Raw genomic sequence first — 19,769 nt, 5'->3', positions numbered from 1 at the left:
TGAGAAAATGAAATAAAATGAACTACACCCATGGGATGTTTACCTCTGCTGAACACAGAACTTCTCAGCTAAATTTTTAAAATACATATTCATCAAGAACATTATTACTGAATTATACATCTAGATCTATTGTGTGTTTAATTTATGTGTTTTTTTTCCCCCTGAGCATTGATCATCAGTAAACCATTTGTTCCATGGACTTCAGGTATTTTTTTCAGTTTCCTTGTTGTTATTATTTCTAAAAGGGGGTTTGTTTTTTTTCTTTAGTGTTCTCTCTGGTGTTGTACAGGGTTATCTGCAGATGAAGTGCTCTAATTGGCTATTCACAAAGAGAAACACTTGCTTTGCCACTGAGAGAAAGAGAGGAGTCTTAATAAGAAGTAGGAGACTGCACCCTCAGGGGACGGGGTTGAGGGCGTGTTATTTGAATGATTGTTCCGTTGTTTCATAAAAGCATTCAGTTGTTTGTCTGGAGACTACGGCTGGGCATTCAAATTTGAAACTCTGCAGGTGACTGCTTTTTTAATAAAATCTTTCTCAAACTCTGCTGCTCAGGCCAGGTCAGCTGTGCCTCAGCTAACTTTATGATGGAAGAAAAACATAAGAAAAGAGGAAGCAGAAGTAACTGGCGCGGACACCGTCGCCCTATTTAATAACAGAAGTAATGGGTGTGTTTGTTTTTGTTTTGCTTTCCTCTACATCTGTTGCTGACTCATCTGTTGCAGACGCAAAAACCGACAACCGCTGTCTGCATCTAGAGACCTGTCAGTCTGGTTAGCTTTTTCTCCTCCTCTACACACTGACTGATTCATGATCTGCATGAAGAACCACATTCAGGTCCAATATTCAACACTCATCACCACAAAGTGCTGTCCCGACCTGTGCATATTTTAAAGACTTTTGTTGGTTGTGGTTCACTGAGGCTCACGCAGGTCTTCTCAAGTCTTAGTGCTCAAGAGGAAGAGATAATGACCACATGCTGTGTCACACTGTGCACTGAAATTGTCTTGTCTTCTTAATCGTGTCTCTTGCTTATTCATATACAGTGATTCAGAATGAGAGTACCTTTAGCACTAACTCATTTAGTGGAGTTTCTCCCATGAAACAGCTCATCCTTAGTGGTAAGCCACACAGGTCTGGATGCATTTGTCTTCTTGCTGCAAGTTCTCGCTGCCAGCTGCCTTAGCTATACTTATTAAATATGTAGCATTTGCTGAATGAAATAGCAGCTGTACTCTTTTCTCCAAATTATGACTATTTTATTACATAGCAGTATTTATTTTTATCCATGCTAGCATGGACCTAAGGATAGCAATGTACAGCCTCAGCTGTATAAAACAGGCAACATGACAGTTGCTTAGCATCAGCATGTTAACATTGTCAGTGCATGTCAGCATGATGATGTTATCATTCAACTCAAAGCACAGCTGTGCCTACGTATAGCCTCTCCAGGGTTGGGATCTGACTCCATTTTGGATACGGTTTGTGTTCGGGAAATACTTGAATTTGTTAAGATCAAATGATGCTAATGAAGCTTTTATCATTCCTTTCTCTCCTTATTATTTTTTATTCGCAAAAACCGGTGTTAAAATCATGCAGTCACCGGCAGTAGATTATATCAGCTGTAGCTAATTAATGTTAATTCTTTTAACAGCTCCACTGAAACTGACCACTGAATCGATTGGTTAATGCTGCTGACAGTGCTCTGTTACATGTTACAGAGTGATGTGTCTCTTCACTCACTAACAAACTTTAGTGAAGTGGAGACTCCTCTCTAAAGAAATGACCAGCTGATCGCAGAACGTTAAAGACAGGAGAGTCGCAATTTCAATTTTAGAAGGCTAGCTTAATTAATGTTAAGGATTGATTTAGTTACTAGTGGCTTCTTGTTCAACAACAGCTGATCACAGATTTAAAGTGAACATTTTACTTGTTGTCATTTATAAATTTAGTAATTTGAATATGATGAAAGCTGAACTTAATGAGATTGGATGGATTCTGAAGGATTCAGGCTTCATAAATAGATTTGATATGTCAAGCGGATTCTATATTATGCCATTGAACCCCAGCCCTAAGCCTCACAGAGCAGCTGTACACTGTTAGTCTTGTTTTAATGTTAGGGGCTCCATCAAAACAAATACAGCCCTAACACCTGAACGTTTAATGAAAACCTACATGTGTACGGCCTTCTAAAAGTACTTCAGTATATGTGTGTAGTTTAAGCAGATATGTCAGTAAGTACTAGCGGGCCACATCTCCAGTTGGCTAGTGCCCTTTAATACATAATTCAACACATGGAACATTTCCAGCTGTTTCATTGTCTAGACATCTGAGACATACCTTGCCAAAACAGTGCTCTGTGTGTGTTTGCGTGTGTGTCAGTGTGTGAATGGGGGACAGACGGGGCATACTTGACTTATCTGAGGCTGAGTCAGAGGAGACAAGTGTCATCTGGCTTTTATTTAGTCGTCTCATGTCTTCCACAGCTTGATCTGCCTTCTTTTTCCCTCTTCCTAAGAAACCAAAAACATGCAGTGTGCACACGCACCATTGTCGTTGTTTGCTGTTGTATTTTACTCTCCTCCCTTTAGTGAGTACCTCACCTGTCCGACAATTCCATGAATTCCACCAGCAGGAAAACCTGCTGTTATACTGAAACTCTGATAATGTTGCAACATTCTCAGACTGCCATTTACTTTGCTGATTTAAATCCCTACAGTACCACTGTGAAGATGTTGCATCACAGGGCATTTCAATCTGTTAATTCCCCTCTGTGTCTGTCAATGTCAGACACCTTTACACCACAGACTCTGTGACTACCCTGTTAATTATTCAAAAATCTTGTCTTAGGAGGCGTGTTGTGTTGCTTTAAGCTGGCCAGCCGTGCATGATGTGTTTCTGAGCTGCATAATGATACCAGACTATGAGCTCTCAGTCTGCCCTGTGCTGGGGGCAAGGACACTGAGAGAGAGTGACCTGGTTTATTCATAGCACTCCGTAACACCACTGCTAATGCTGTGAAGCCTAAGGGATTGCTACGCAGACTTCTTTACATTAAGCACATTCCTGACTCTGTTATTGTCTGGCCTGCTATTTCCTAGCGTTTAGAGGTGATTAAAGATGCCCTGAACTGTAGCTCCAGCATCTTTTTAGAAGAAAAGAGGAACATCCGTGATAACAGAACACGAGTTTAGTTGAGGTGAAGCATTTGAAATTTTACATTTAACTCCCTGAAATATTCGAAATCAGCAGTACCCCAAAGGCACATCAAAGTATCATGTATCTGGGTTTTTTCCCAGCTGACTGTTAGCAGCATCACAAGGACTCTGGGATGTTGCAACTAATGGATAACTTTAATTGGCAATACACAAGATAAAAGAGGACTTTAACTGGCTAGCCTGAGGCCTGACGCACAATACAACATTTATTAGATTCAATTATGAACTCTAATTTCCTCCCTTGACAAACTTTTTCCCATCATACTGTTATGAAGCAAAGTGAAAAATGACAGGCCTTTTTCTTTATTTGATTTGAAAACGTCTATAATGTGTGTTGAATGGAAGCTGGCATTATATTGCACATGTATGATGTAGCTTAATGTAGCCATAGTCTTGTTGTTTAGCTCCCCCAAAAAATCACATTTCTATTTTTCAGTTAACACTGAAATAAATTACATGAAAGAAACTACAACTGTGAGGCAAATGTAAGCTTCTTTGTCAACTTGTTGCCTGTAAAGATGAGGATACTTATACATTAAACTGTGGTGGGCAAAATATACTGAAGACACTTTTTTTGTAGGATACGTTCATCGCTGGTTTGGTCTGCACATATCAGATCCTGTCACTGAATTTGTTTAAACAAACATATTTGTTTGTTTTCTGCAGTAAAAGTATTTTACTGATAGCACACAGTGTAGCACCTGGCTGAATGTACTTTTAAAAACCCCTTTAAAATACATCATGTTGTAGAGTCTAGCCTAGAAAGTAGTAGTAGAACTTTTGCTTTCTGTTGTTACTGACAAGTAAATCGATATTAAGCTGTGACTTTTATGACACATTCTCTCGAAAGTGCCTGACTTTCAATTCCAGTATGTATTCCAGCAAGTAACTCCATATGTGGAGTTTGCAGGGCTGTAAACCAAAACACTCATCAGATTCTTGGCCTTTTTGTCAGCCATATGCTCTCCAGCTGTTCTCCAGCTGTGTGTGTGTGTGTGCGCGTGTCTGTGTTTGTTGGTGTGTTTGTCTGTCTCTGTCTCTCTGTCATGCATAAAGTGCCAGCAACAGAGCACACGTTTAGAGGAAAATGACTCACTGAGTGTGTGTGCGTAAAGTGACTGGAGTGATGTAACGTCTCACTTTCCCTCCATGAGAGTTCTTTCCCAAATACCCACACAACACACACCCACTAATACACAGACTAAGACATGTACAAGGGAGACAGCGTATAGTGGGGTTAAGAAAACCTCTGACTGGCTGTCAGACTTGGGTTTGAGTGTTGGAGTTCAGTGAGATACAAGCCTCAGTGCAGTGAGAAAAAAACATGTTTTAAAAGTTTTCCCAACACATAAAAAGTAAAATAAAAAAGTGCACACTAAGTTAGTAATGAACAAATGTAATTCAGACAACACAGTGGATAGACTGAGAATGGAAAAAAAAAAGCAGCACTCAGGCTGAACAATTTCCTGGCTCAGACATAGGGAAATGAATCTCCCCACAAGATGCTTAATAGTAAATTGAAAAGATTAAAGCACATGTCACAAAAGAGGACAAAAAATTATTTCAGATTTGTATCATAAATTAAAAATTACTGTGTTACTCTTCTCTAGCCTCAAAATTCTACAATAAAAATATCATTAGAGAACTGTGTACCAATTGTTGCCAGTATTGGCTGTGGTGAAAGCTGGTACATGTTGGGAGATCTCAGTTGAATAACCATTGACTTAGGTGCAGCTCTTAAAACAAAGATGACTCTGGCATATTTAAACAAATGAAAGTTTTTCCTTGAGCCTTGAATGTCAGATTTCTTTGTCTCTAAAATGAGGCAAAAGTTGTGGAGATAAATGTTTTAAACTTACATGACCTTTTGTTGGATTATGTACATATCTGCTGTGACATTGGCATTAAAAGCAAATCAAGCCTCAATTGTAACTTTATCCCTTTCTCCTTCTCCTCCCTTCTCCCTCCAGCCCTCCAGTGTTACTGTGACCGCTGCAGCGCCAACTCCAGCTGCACGACAGATGGCGTCTGTTTCGTCGCCGTTCGCAAGTCGGGCAGCCGGCTGACCACCGAGCAGCGCCAGTGCGTACACGAAAACGAACTGATCCCGCGAGACCGGCCCTTCATCTGCGCCCCGTCTGTCAAACATGACACGGGTATTTACCCAGTGTGCTGTACCACGGACTACTGCAACAAAGACCCTGATCTGGACCCTGGTAAAAACACGCACACATGCACTTACGTTAATATACTTGGGAGCCCTACATTGTCTGTAGCTTCTCAAAAGGCTTGGATTGAACATCAACATGATTAACAAGTGCATCAGGAGAAAGAACGAACAAGGAGTGCTAACATGTGCGCTGAGAACAAACAGCCTCAGGTGTTCATTCCAGCTGATGACTCAGCAGTGATGAAGGAGCACCAACCATTAGGAGGTTTGTCTTTGCACATTATTGCACCACTGATATTATGTTATGCTTCTGATATTTAACTTTGTTTGTATGGTCATTATCTCCACACAACAGAAAATTATCACTGCACCATAGTTGATAATTCAAAATCTGATCTGAAAACTAATTTATTCAGTGCCAACTGCTTTCACTTCACTTCAGCTGTGTTTAAATGTGGCTTCAGCACAGACTTCATTTGATATTCTTAGTTGTTTATGAATAAAATTGGTCCTAAATAATAAAAAAAAAATCAGTAAAAGGATGCCATCTTGGTATTATTTACTTAAGTTCATGGATCAGTGTCACCCATCTTAATTAGGTATTTTTAACAATGTTTTAAGAACACTTCTTGCAGACTTTATGGTATTCAGTATTGCCTTCAACCATGATGAGTTAGGGGCCAGCTGCAGAAACTAGTGTTACTCACCCCATGTTGTCTGCCTCTGCCGGTATCTTTACAGTCAGCACATATTTCTCTGTCGTAAATTAATAGTGAGATGTGTGGCGCCACTGGAATATTTTGATCCTGCTGTCTGCATGCTTTTTATACTGCTAATGCAATTTAAAGATGCCAGACAGTGCTGGAGGATGGCTTCAGTATTCAGGTTGAATTCACAGCAGTTCCACTGAATTTTTGATGCTGATTTCAATGTAGAGTCAAAGAAAAAAGCAAAAGTTCTTAAATCAGTAAAATCCCAAACCAATCTGTATGCTCCATATGTGATTGTTACTCTGCTGCACTGAATATGCTGCGTCCATCAGAGCCTCAGGGCTAGGGAGAGGTGATGGTGTGACACAGTAGTAGTGGTAGTGTATAGAACATACTCTACAGACCAATAATATTATGTAAGAATAGTGATTTAAATACTTATCAGTGTAACACAGTCCAGCCGTACAAACTGCAGACTAGTCAGGATCTTTGTGATCCAAATGTCTGAGGTCATATTTGTTACATGGACGCTTTGTTGGATTACGTTTACACTGACTCCTGTTCAAATGGTTTTTAAGTGTATTTGTCAAGAAAAACCAAGACAGCATTCTTAAAGCCTTTGGCCTTAACAGTACATGCAATTACCAAGATATGTACATTCAAAGCCCAGGTAATTTGTTGCAGTTCATTATTGGCAATATGTAGCTGTCAGTTTGCAGAGATTAGCCAGTTTAAAGGATTGTTTAAACTGTTGTCAGTCATTGGTTGTCTGCGTCCAGCTTTGTAATCAGTATTTGTTGTATTAGTTGTATGAAATGTGTGCGTCACACGTTTGGCACTGACCCTGCTACAATAAACTACTGACCCATCCACCAGAGCCAGTAAAGAAAGTACTAAATTGAAACTCCATGGCAGCTCCTCACTTTTTCTTTGTGCTTTTTTTTTTTTTTTTTTTTTTTTGCGGAAATAAAGCAGAGCAAGAAAAGACTTTGCTCTTTTTTTACTTCTGATTAGCTGTTTCGCTGTGTTTGAAGATCTTTGCCAAAACAGTCTGAAACCACATAGCTTTAATTGGAACAGAAGAGTAGCAGCAGAGCCATACCACACAGAATCCATGCCCCTAGATTATGTGTCTTTTTATGATAAAGATCAAGCTAAGAAGCTCAAAGAAAAACTGAACGTTGCCAAGAAAAAGTAAGAATCGCAAGCCAAAAGCCAGGCAGCACAGTCATGCTGGAGCTTTGATTTTAGATGCAAATCATGTTTCTATGCATTTCTCATTGTAGTATTACTCATGCATATTTTGGAAGTATAATGATTTTGGGTTACCGTTTTTGTTGGATGGTTTGGAGTCCCACATTTCTTTGCTTTTTTAATGGAAAAATTAATCCCATAGTTAATGGCAAAATGGGTAGCACTGGGAAGGAGTATGCTTTCTGTTTATTTGTGAGGTATGCAGAGTGTCTGACTCCCGTGGCTGATTTATTCAGCCTCAAGTGACTCATTTGTTTACCATAAACATCCACTTTTTTGTTTTTTTGTCAGCTAATGAAAATAAGTGTCATTTTCCTCAAGCCACTTTAAAAACCTTTCCATTTTAAACAGGATCAGGACAGGATTTTCATTTGGGGTTTGTTTACACACACACACACACACACACACACACACACAGAAGCTTTAATGAAGAGGTGTGACTGCGCCCACTCTGTTTCACTGCTGAGTCTGTCTATTTGCTGGTCTAGCGAAGAAAGTTATGTGTTCTTAAAATAAGGCTGTATTCCCACCACCACTGCAGGTGTACCAATCCATTTCCTCTCACTCACAGAAAATAACTGCAGTTTTTGTCGTCTGTTTGTTTTTACTTAAATCTGAACAAAGTCACTTGCTGTAACGTAGGAGTCCAACAAGGCAGGGAACACATAAGAAAAGAAGGCTGCCTACTGCCATTTGGGTCAATGCCTCATTTGAATTAAACGTCAAAGGACGAAGCAGACATCTGTTGGAAATGAATAGAGATGAGAGGTCTTTGTTTTTCTTACACTGTAGTTGCATTTTAAACTGGGACAAGTGTAGTTTAACAGAGATTTACTTACATCTTACATCCTAAACGCACATCCAGGCATTCTCTGTAAACAGCTTTAGGTTGTTTGTCATTTTACATCACACACATTTGCAGCTACAACAGAGAGATTGAAACCTGTTTTCTCCAGCCCATGATAATTTATACCACGGAGAAATAATACGTACAGCATCTCTGTGTTGCATCACTTATGGTGCACTTTGCTGAGTAATAGGCACAGAGAAATAAGTCTCTATTTATTCTTTCTTTTTTCTGAGACAGCCTTCAAAACAGTCTCTACTGAAGATGTCACCAAGGTTACATAAGGCATGTGAATACAGCTTATGTCATGTGTAGTGATCCCTTTAGCAGAAGAACTAATCCCTCAAGTACTGCTGCCAGTCAACAGAGCTGGTTACTGACTACAGCTGCTTCAGGAAGTTTCCTCAGACGATGGTTTACACCCTCAGCGATGCCTCTGAAATATTAAAGGTCTGTCAGTATTGCTACAGTTGAATGGACAACAGCTTTTAAATAAAAATGACTTCATTTTAATAATCTTATTTTCACAATTTTCAGTTAGCACTGATAAATTTCTAGGTTTGATTTTAAATAAAAACCCAATATAAAAGACGAAAAATAGCTGAGTCTTCATGCAGTGTACTATTGTTATATTAACATTACATTTATTTATCATATATCAAAGGAAGAACAAAGGCAATGTTAAATCTGTCATCCATTTGTAAAGTGTGCTTCCAGTCTAAAGTCCCATTTGGACTGGATTTATTTCTCTAGGGGAGGTGGTGGGGTCAGTGATTTTATTCCCATCTTGGGTGCATTGCGTATGCTTGTAACTTTTCTCTCCTATCAGTAATAATTACAGCTGCAATTACCTGCAGTTTTTCTGCGAACTGTCTGGTCCTCCTGTAATATAAATCTCGGCTGGTGTGGCATCCTTGTATTTTTTCCCTGCAAAGAGTTGCTTGTCCTTCTGTTTTCTTTTTCCCTCAGAGCAGTTTGAAATTTGACTTTTCTGTGAAAATGGAGGAAGTCATTTTCATCTATGACTTGACAACTTAGATACTGAAGAGAACTAAAAATATGATGATTCTTGGGGAAGTTCTGAAGCATCTTTTCATATTATTTCTAAGCAGATGTTTATTTGCATAGTGAACAGAGGAGCACAGTAACTATTCCTCCTGACTCCTCCCTGTAACACTGACCCCTGTATAAATGCAGCTTTAGTTAACATATGGTTAGCTTAGTTTCAGTGAGTGAACAGGTAGTGGAGTGAGAAGCATACCTACAGTTGCTATGGTGACATCAAGTTTCATACCTTCCCACAAACAGATATGAATTTGATGAATTCCTGCCAACAAGTCATTTATCATGCCTAAGCAACTTCATACAATGTGGATAGCACAAACAATACAACAGCAAAAATACATGCTTTATTGCTATGATTACTGAGATAAACACGTTCAGTTGTTTAGTTTATAAAAGCAATTTATAGACTCTACAGACACATACAGGTGTTTAGTCATTCTGGTTAGACCTCTGCTTTGGAAATTACTTAAGGTCACTCGACGCCATGTATTGATACCACAAAATTCTGGTAATGAATCTCACTCTTTGTCTTCATCTAAACAAACACCATGCTTTCATTATTTCATTACAAATATGTTGTGCAGTGCAGTGAAGCTTAAAAGTGGCAATCCACCCCTGCCCTGTTACACATTTCAGTATGAGGGTATACTGTAGACCATTAACGAATCAGACTTTTCCTTGTTCTCTTTTCTTCCCATCGGATTTTCTTTTTCTCTATCAGCCTGCTCTTCATTTGAATGGAGAGAAGAATGCATAGGTGCAGGGTCATGATGTTGCTATTCCATCCATGCCTTCATTTCTCCCTCACACGTTTTTGGACAGAACAAAATGTACAAGAACCAACACAATTTGGGATTTTACAAAATGTTTGTTGAGTTTTGTATTAATTTTACAGCTATGTCCACCACAGACCATCCCTTATTTTACAAATTTACAAAACAAAAATCAATTAATTGTGTGGCTTTTTTAACCTTTGACGAGTCAAAGACTGAATAAACTGAATAAAAACATGGGCAGGATGCTAAACAGTGAATAGCAGTTATTAACACATCTAATCCAAAAACCTATTAACCTTGGCCTTTAATTCCTATTATTGGTTGAACTCCTTTTCTGTTCTACCCCTTTTCTCAGTCTTGCTTCTTTTCCCATTCTCTCAGTAAAAGAGAAGACATGAAGTCTTTTCTGTATCTACCTCATCTCTCACTCTGATTAGGACTGTCTGACCTTCACGCACCATTTTTGCTTTACCTCCTGCTTTTATTTTGCACAAGTTCATTCCACTGGCATTTTTCTCACCATCACCGATGTTTGCGGTTTATCAGAAAAAGTTCTGCCAACAACGGCACTGTGGCAAAAACCTTGAAACTGTCTGTCCTGTTATTCCCTTGTTCTGCCATACACTCGAGTTTTGAGAGACCAAATCATTCAAACGAGTTAACAAGAGCGTGTGAAGAGGCTCCTGTTGATTGCACCTGTGCTGGGAGAATATAACATTGGCAAAGCTGCTAATACAAGAGGCTGCTAGCATTAATAAAGTAAATTTAATTGAAAAGAGCAGGAAGAAGAGCACAGTGTTGTACTTTTCTTCCCCTTAAGGTTAAATAAAGAAATATGGACAGGGTATCTGTAGGTGTTGAAAAAGTACAAAATCAGTAGCACAGCTTGAGGCCACACACAACAGCATTACTGTAAATCTCTTACTATTACTACTTTCTACTACGACTATACTACTTTCTTCTGTGCTCTAAACACTGGTTTAAACTGGGCGAGGCTCAGTTGGGAAAAGCATGATGTCTTGTATTTTAATGCACCAGTCAGGATTTAGAAACATGTGAATGATAATTAAGTATGAAGACACTTGAGGGGGTGTTTGCTGATGCTGTCAGGCCTCAAATCTAATCAACCAATACCCACACAGTCCCGATGAAGCAGTTTAGGTGAGTTTAAGACCCTTAAATTATTAACTGACAGTACAGTTCAGAAAAAGTGGGGGCTGCAGTGGATATGATTACCACACTGGTTGCAAAATTCATGTAAAAGTCCTTTAACAATGCAGTGGTTCTAATTGGTCTTGCAGCAATGCTCACAATGGCCTGATTTAGCAGTGTTTCCCCTGGTGTAAACGTAATTGCCACAGCTTGCACTTCACACAGCTGACTCACCCACAAACAAATATGCGCACACACAAGCACAGTCACCATTTAGTGGTCCAGCATAGACTGTTGGCAAGCGTTGTGTGCAGCTGCTGGCCAGTTCAGTTGGGAAAAGCAGCATACAGCGACAAGGTAGACCTACCTCATTCTCCTGACTGAAAGTCTCAAAGTTTAACTAACTTATTAGGTAAAGTAGAAACACTGCCAGAATACCAGAATTGACTTAAACAAAGTAAATGTTTCTGAATGTCCAAAGTGACAGTTATTAGCCAAGTTAAATGGTCACTAAGTAAACCTGCATTTCTGTACACTTCTGCAATACTTGGAGTCTAATTAAACAGAGAATACAACGATGTACAACAAAGTGCCGATGGTGGTACCACCGAACCTTGTGTAAAAATTGCTTGAAGTAAACATCCTTGAAGTTTGCACCCCATGTGATCAGGATATGAATGTATTTTAGTTCATTTCAGCCTATTACGTCAGCAACACCCAAATGACTCCAAAGTGGTTTCGTTGCATGTGTTATGCTCATAACTTGAGATTTATCTAAACACAAATGTTTGTTTTGCTTGTGCAGACATGCTCACACCATGTGCAAATGAGTGAGTCATCACTTGAGCCTGAAAGTGTTATGTTAAATTTCCTTTTATTTTGTCTGCGCAAACGACGCACAGAGAACAAACTTAGACTAGTGCAACTTTGTCCTGCACACTTGTATTATTAGCCAAATTATATTTGAATTTTCAGATGTATTTGAAATTGGCCCATTAAGTTTATTTATTTATTATCTATTTCTATTTATGTTCAATAAAAAAGATAGTAATTTTATGTTTTAGGGCATCTTAATTCTTCAGCATTCTTCAGCCCTTCAAGTGGGGCATTGGAGGTGCATACCCAGTAGCATCACTGCTGAGAAAAATCCAGTGGGAAGCACTGTATACCCAGAAATGTTAAGGGAATACATTCACTTTAATATAGATGAATATATATGTGTTCATGTCTTTCTTTGACTGGGTGGACAGACTCCTCACAACTTCAAAGGGCTGGGGTTAGGCATTTGGCTGTGATAGTAGAGGTTAGGATAAGGGGGCTAGGGAAGGTATTATGCCCATGAGTATCCTCACAACTATAGAAAGACTGATGTATGAGTGTGTGTTAGATATGGGCCAAATCTCCTATCAGCCTAGCAGATGGAATGTGCCCCCGCACCACTTGGCCTGTTAGCTTCCTGGCTCATGGCTAGCACTTTAGGGGCTGCCACTTGTCAGCCATCAGTATGCTCGACGTTAACCTTTCCAACAGTGTGCAGCTCCTCTTGATCTTTCACATGTTGATGACCTTTAGCTCACAGATGTAAGCTACTACACTCACAGGTCATATATGAACTTTTGAGCTGTTTTATATTCTAATCTAAGCTGTGTGTCTGTCTTCTTTCTGTCCTGCAGTCCCCACAGTAAAGCCGCCTCCTCTGGGTCCTGTGGCCCTTGCAGCGGTGATCGCCGGCCCTGTGTGTGTGCTCTGCCTGCTGCTTGTTGTGGCATTTTATGTCTGCCACAGCCACAGGGGATTGGGGGCCGGGGGCGCCGGGGCCCACCATCACCACCACCACCGGGTGCCCAATGAAGAGGACCCCTCCATGGACCATCCCTTCATCACTGTTGGAACAACACTGAAGGACCTCATCTACGACATGACCACCTCGGGCTCTGGATCAGGTGGGCACTCTGGGGTCCTGATGTTCCTGCACAGTCTGGGAAAACTGGGGTGTTTGTGTGTGTGTTAGACTGGATCTAACAATATACCCACACCTGTGATATCTGCAGCTTTTAATGCAACAAGGGCTTCAGTTAGCAGTGAGCAGAAACATTCCCTTTAAATTCAAAGATTTTAGGAGATCAGAAGCTGAGAAAGACCAAGACTTATATGAGCTGCAGAAAATCTTTTCAAATAAATTATAAACATAAATCTTTAATCATGTTATAGTGCAGCCATAGAGCTTATATCATGCTTTCCCATTTTCATAGTAGTGCCAAAGCAACAGAGTGTGGGATGCATACATTAACAATGGAAAAAGCAGTTAGTACTGTAACATCATGGTTTGTTGCTAGGATGCCACTTTTCAGTGAATGTGTCTAATTGATGAACTGTAAACATTTTGGGAAATGTGTGTAATTGCCTTCTTCCTGTGTTCCCTGCAATAAATACAAAGCTATTGCTAGAAGCCTGTTAGCTTAGCTTAGTATAATGACTGGAAACAGGGGGAAACAGTTAGCCTATTCTTTTCCAGAGTTAACAAAGTCCACTGCTACAGCGCCTCCAAAGCTCACTAATATATTATGTATCTATGCAAAAACTGAAGTGCAAAAAGTACAGGTTTTGGTGTTTGGGGCAGTTATGTGCTGGACTGTTGCTTGTCCAGGTGCATTCACCTCCTAGAGTCTCTGCTGCTTTGTATATGCCTCCAGTTTCAGGTCTGTGTGCCAGTGTGTCCAGGCAGACTCTCAATCGGATCTGATAAGGTGGTGCATTGTCATCACAGCAAAAAAAAACTTGATTGTTGAGTCAGACAGAGAGTGTGAACAGTGAAGTGTCAGCATAACATGTTTCTGCTTTTTGACTGCAACTGCTCTTGGCTGTCCAAGCTGTTTGTAGTCACTGTGATATCTCTTTCTGTTCTGATCTATTCAGATTGACCACATTTTTAATTTCGCCCCATTGTCCTATGGTCTTCACATCGTGTATTTGTGTACATGTGTGTGTTAAATTTAAAGTATCCGTTTTTATCATTTTATCTTTACTTTCTTGTAGTTACTTGTACTTTTTTAACAAAAGCTAAAACTTTCCATATGTGACTCTTAAAAAAGTATATTATATATATAATATTTTTACTATAGTCATAACTCTGGGTTTATGGAGAGGATACCTCCACCAGTTGGATGCAGTTGTTAGTTTGTGATCCTGTTTCTGTGAATATGTGTCTATATTTTAAGGTCTTGGGAGTGCACTTATTGTTCTCTCCTTGTGTGTCTGTAGGCGTGTGTGTGTGTGTGTGTGTATGTGTGCACGTGCGCACTCGAGTACAGCAATAAGACCCTGCAGCTGCACACATCTTAAAGTAAAAGTGTGTTATAATGACTGGCTGGCCCAGATTCAGGCTGCGTACACACTCACACACTGTACTGGCAAAAGCTCTTCTTTATGCTAGCCATAAATTAGCACCTCTCTGTGGAGACTGGCACCTCCAACACACTGCCAAGGAGGGACTTGGATTCAGTCTTTCTAGCTATTTACACCATATTGCACAATATGCAACTGTGTGTGTGTGTGACTGGTACAATGTGTGTGTGTGTCTTTGTTTTTTGCCTGTTGAAATTGGAGGAGGATTTTCATTCCACTTCCATTCTCTGTTTCCTCATCAGCAGTTTGCCAACCTAGTCAGCTGAAAAAAAACTTTCCTACATGTAATCCTCCTATAGTTGTTGCAGAATTTCATGTTGTTAACACTGGAAATATGTCTGGCCAAATTTGTTCAGAGGGGGACAGGAGGAGCAAACTCTATTCCAGCAAATCCAGCACTTTTACAAACTTATAAAAAGGCTTTGGTTTGACACTGAGGTTGGCAAACTGTGTTTCTACTGTTTTATTAGAATACATTATGTGAGGTAATGAGCAGAAGATGAACCTTATGTTTATCTCCACGAACTGGGAAATATCATCTGTTCAAATATTGTAAGGGAAAAGGTTATAATACATACAATAGTAATGGGCAACGTCCAGTTTTTTGAGTCCTAAATTATATGTACAGTGACACAGTTTTACATTCTCCCTAATGGAGCTAAACTAATAAATCAGCCAGACCGGTGTATGGGCCATTATTAGCTTATTAGATTTTTGTCGTGGATAAGTAATAAAACAAGTGTCAGTACAAAAATTAGGTTTGAGGTTATTTAAAAAACATTTCACCATGACATAGTTTGTCCACCAGAGAGTACTGACAAGTACAAATAAAAAACCTCAAAAAATCCATATGAAGATTTCTCAGAGGAGTGGAGACGGGGCAGCTGGCACATAGTTATCTTTCTCTCTCCTGTGTCATTGTGTTATTAATTATCACTTATAGTGAGACACATGATCTCACTGCAGTTAATATAATTCGAGCCAATTTATTTGTCTATTTTTCAGGGCTGGTGAAGTCGGTGATAATGAGATTTCCTGATTCACAGCTCAGACCTCTGCTTTCTATTAGTTTATTCTCAAATCTAGATTTTTTTTCAAAATATTTTGATATCTCCTGATATTCTGAGATTTTATCTTTGAAATATTCAAAACATATTCTTGTAATGTGAGTCATGCTGATTTAGTATTTTCAGGTTGATTAACTGAGGCTTGAGGTTTTTACCTGCCTCCTCCACAATATATTAGCCATTAATTTAACTATGTTTGATTACAAGTAATTGTGAAATTTTCCACAGACTACTTCCTCCTTATTCCTTCTTTTAGACTTTTGTGTTCCTTATCACTGTGCTGGCCTCAGCTTTGAAAATATCTTTATTATTGTCTTTCCTGTATTTCCAGGCCTGCCACTGCTGGTTCAGAGGACCATCGCAAGGACCATCATCCTCCAGGAGAGCATCGGAAAAGGGCGTTTTGGCGAAGTGTGGCGGGGCAAGTGGCGTGGCGAGGAGGTGGCCGTGAAGATCTTTTCCTCCCGCGAAGAGCGCTCCTGGTTCCGCGAGGCTGAGATCTACCAGACCGTGATGCTAAGACACGAGAACATTCTGGGCTTCATTGCTGCTGATAACAAAGGTGAGAAACTTCCAGAAGAGCCTTGAGAGGCTGGAATAAGATAAGACTGCGCATCTCACTGTGGGGAAAGGGTTAGCATACACTGAGGGGAGATAGAATCGGACCAGAGCCAACCAGAAAAATTTTAAATGATTTACCACAAAGAAATGAATGAAAGGATGATCAAAACAGATTGCACAATTGTTAGGCTAAATAAGGTGCCATCAAAGACTCAAGATTGATTAAAGCCTATCAGTTCCAAACCATGCAAATTAAACCTTCATAATTCCGGGCTTATCATCTGCAAATGACAGTGTGGGCTGATTTAATTACAAGTGAACCTTGAGCTGTCAGAGCAGAAAAGCAGCTCTGCTAAAGGTGAAGGTAGCACAGACAAGCATTCACCGTGAATAGACAGGTTGGTAGACAGTATGGGGGAGTAACAGTTCAATGTGAAGACTGAGCAGACATTACCACGCAGTTTAACAGCTCCAAAAGCGTGTGCACACACCCACAGGAATGCCGTGGCTTTGTGGTGTGTGTATGTGTATGTGAGTGAGACAGCTCGGGAGCAAACAGATAATAATTCTATTTATTTCTTATATTTCCCAAAGCGTGATGGCAACCTTGATAGGAAAATTTCAAAATATATTTCTTTCATCAAGACAAAGATAAACAGTAGGAGGAGGAGTAACTGTGCAATGAAACCATTTGTATGGAGACAGGTTCTTTGTGGAAAAGCAGAACAACAAAGCCAACTGTCTTTAACTCCTTATCTCCTTGCTCATCTTTCCTGTCTGTGTGTAGATAATGGGACGTGGACTCAGCTGTGGCTGGTGTCGGACTACCATGAGCACGGCTCCCTCTTCGACTACCTTAACCGCTACACCGTCACTGTGGAGGGCATGATCAAATTGTCCCTGTCCACAGCCAGCGGCCTCGCTCATCCTCCACATGGAGATAGTGGGCACGCAAGGTGAGACACACGCTCATATTTGTCTCAGGTACACACACTGCATGCCTTCCAGGGGATACAATGCAAAACCATGTTTGCATTTTCAGTCCATATTAATAATAGTTTTCTTTCATAGATTTTCATATAGATTTTGATGCAGAATACAAATGACAAACTCTCATAAATGAATATTTTAATCACATTATTTAATAGATTATTACCTCCATAAAGCTAAAGTGAAGAGTAAAAAAAGTCCATAAAAGAATTTCCTCAGGAGGATAAAGAACAAATGTCAGAGGCTGGTTAGACCAACCAAACTTAAGCATAATTGGACACAACCTCATTTTCTAGAGTAAGCCTGGCAAAAGTTGCTGTTAATTTGCATTTAGCAACTTCAGCCAAAAGTCGGAGACAAAACAAACTGCAAACAGAGTTGAAAACACATTCTCTAAGGTTAAAAGTCCTTCAGCTTGAGTGAAATTTTGAAGTTCCTCCGAGATGTATGAATACACAGAAAGGAGAGTGTCTGGAGGAAAATAAGAGTTCCTCTAATGTGGTCATCAGTCTGAGCTGTTGCACACAGAGGCAGCGCTCGGTGTCACAGTAAACAGTCTGAGAGCTCACCCTTTGCTGCTTGTGGCCAAAGGACATAAACTTAAAATCTTCTCCAGCAGCCAGACACCATTTACACGTAGCCATTTCAAGCTTCTTGGGTGGTTTGGCAAGCAGGAGCCACTGGAGATGGACTGAAATTTGAAGCGAATTCTTGTCAGTTATCGAAATAGTCCAAATGAATCCATTTTTCTTAGATGCACATTACAGTCTTTACTACGTGTAAGTACGTCTGCTTAGTAATTACAAATATGTGGTGATGGAAATTCTGGTTCATACCCAGCCTTTGTTCCAAGAAGCTTTATTATGATATCAAAGTACCAGTGTCAAAGTAAGATCATGACCAGTTTTTATTACTTTTTTCTATTCAGTGTTCTCTTAAATAGCTCATGCACAGAATGCTCAATTATTCATATGGCGTTTCAGTTAGTGCTGGGTTTTTGCTGAATACATGACTCTCTGTCTCCAGGTAAGCCAGCTATTGCCCACAGAGACTTGAAGTCAAAGAACATTCTAGTGAAGAAGAACGGGACCTGCTGCATCGCTGACCTGGGTCTAGCCGTCCGCCATGACTCAGCCACCGACACCATCGACATCGCTCCGAACCACAGAGTGGGAACCAAAAGGTAACCTCACCTTCTTAGAATGCAAACAGGTCGTTACATCGGATGCTCTCCTCTCCATCTTTCTCTGGTCGCTGAAATCCTCTGGTGCAGCCATTTTGAGGGTCTGCTATCTTTCATTATGACATGAGTATCCTTTTGGGATAAACTCACCTCTCCTTTGCTGTGTAGGCAGGTGTTGTGTTGTCTCTGTGAGGGAGTGTTTTGGTGTTTCACAGCACGTCTCTGAACTCCAAAACAAGTCACCACAGTGAATTGGGGGTGTAAATAAAGAAATCAGGCCATTAGAGTGTCAGCAACTATTGAGACTTGAAGAGACGACTCTGTTTCAGCTCTCAAGTTTATCGGGATTCCATCTCAGGTGCAAATCAATCATCTTGTCATTTTTGGCCGTCCTGCAGTTCCAGAGGGTGTTAACAGGCTACGCTGGTGACCAGACTATCAGAGATGGCACTGTGTGTTTAGATGGCACTGTGTGTTTAGACTGACAGCTCGGGCTGTTCAGAACCTCAGGACATTGTGGAGCTTGAAATGAATCCTCTGCTGACACTTTTGTGGTCTTGAGTCTTCCCTGCTTTTATCATTTGCAGCTAAAGGACATTTAGAAAAAAAATGATTTATGTTGGTTTACCAGGTTTTGTGAAGGTTCCAGTTTCCGATGCAGACCTCAAAGAGATGAAGGATGTGCCGCCATACAGGTTCTAACATATACTGGTGTGAAACTAGATCTAAAAAAAAAGTTTGTCAATTAAGTGATTAGTCTGTCAGAGAAAATGTATCATACTTAACTGAATATCCTTGGGCAGACAAAGCAAAACATTTTAATATCGCCCCTTGAATTCTGGGTTGTTGAAGTAAGTGACTTTTTGACTGTAATTTCCTAAAAAAAGCTCTTGACTGTGTTATTTATCAAATGGTACTCAAACAGGAAGAAGTATTGCCTTTGTTGAGGACTATTTTCAGCAGCAGATTAATCTCCACTGGGGGCTCTAGCAAGTTTTTGGAACAGCAGGATGGTGAATGTGGGACTGAGTCAAAATAAATCACGGGCATGGTAATAACATGTTCCTCCATTACCTTATGTGTTCATTGTTTATAGTTGATATTAATGGAGCTCTATGGCACAGAGGACTTATATCAGGCCTTGTTGAAGTTGTTGACAGTAAGAACAATGTAGACACCTGGCTTATTTTTAACGACAAAAATAAATCAGCACTTCTATGAAAGCATAAATACATGTGTAAAATCTAACACACTTTGCTGATTCAAAGTTACTTCCCATCAACTGTCCTGAACCTTTGAGAACCAACCCTGTTCTCTTTAAGATCAATTTTATTATTTTATGTTAATGCAAAAATAAAGTTGTAATATGTG

At 39.9% G+C, this 19,769-nt stretch overlaps 1 protein-coding gene across 1 annotated transcript in view; it reads left to right on the top strand.

Moving 5' to 3' along the window:
- Positions 1-19,769, top strand: part of tgfbr1b (transforming growth factor, beta receptor 1 b) — a 71,458-nt gene that overhangs the window by 31,211 nt on the left and 20,478 nt on the right. Inside the window, 6 exon segments of the mRNA XM_018698316.2 lie at positions 5,189-5,434; positions 12,866-13,135; positions 15,996-16,226; positions 17,013-17,152; positions 17,154-17,181; positions 18,242-18,398. Of these exon segments, the coding sequence (XP_018553832.1) occupies positions 5,189-5,434; positions 12,866-13,135; positions 15,996-16,226; positions 17,013-17,152; positions 17,154-17,181; positions 18,242-18,398 (1,072 nt within the window).

The sequence above is a fragment of the Lates calcarifer genome, linkage group LG24 (genome assembly GCF_001640805.2).
Source record: "Lates calcarifer isolate ASB-BC8 linkage group LG24, TLL_Latcal_v3, whole genome shotgun sequence".
Classification (NCBI taxonomy): domain Eukaryota; kingdom Metazoa; phylum Chordata; class Actinopteri; family Centropomidae; genus Lates; species Lates calcarifer.
This window is presented reverse-complemented; position numbering and strand designations above follow the sequence as displayed.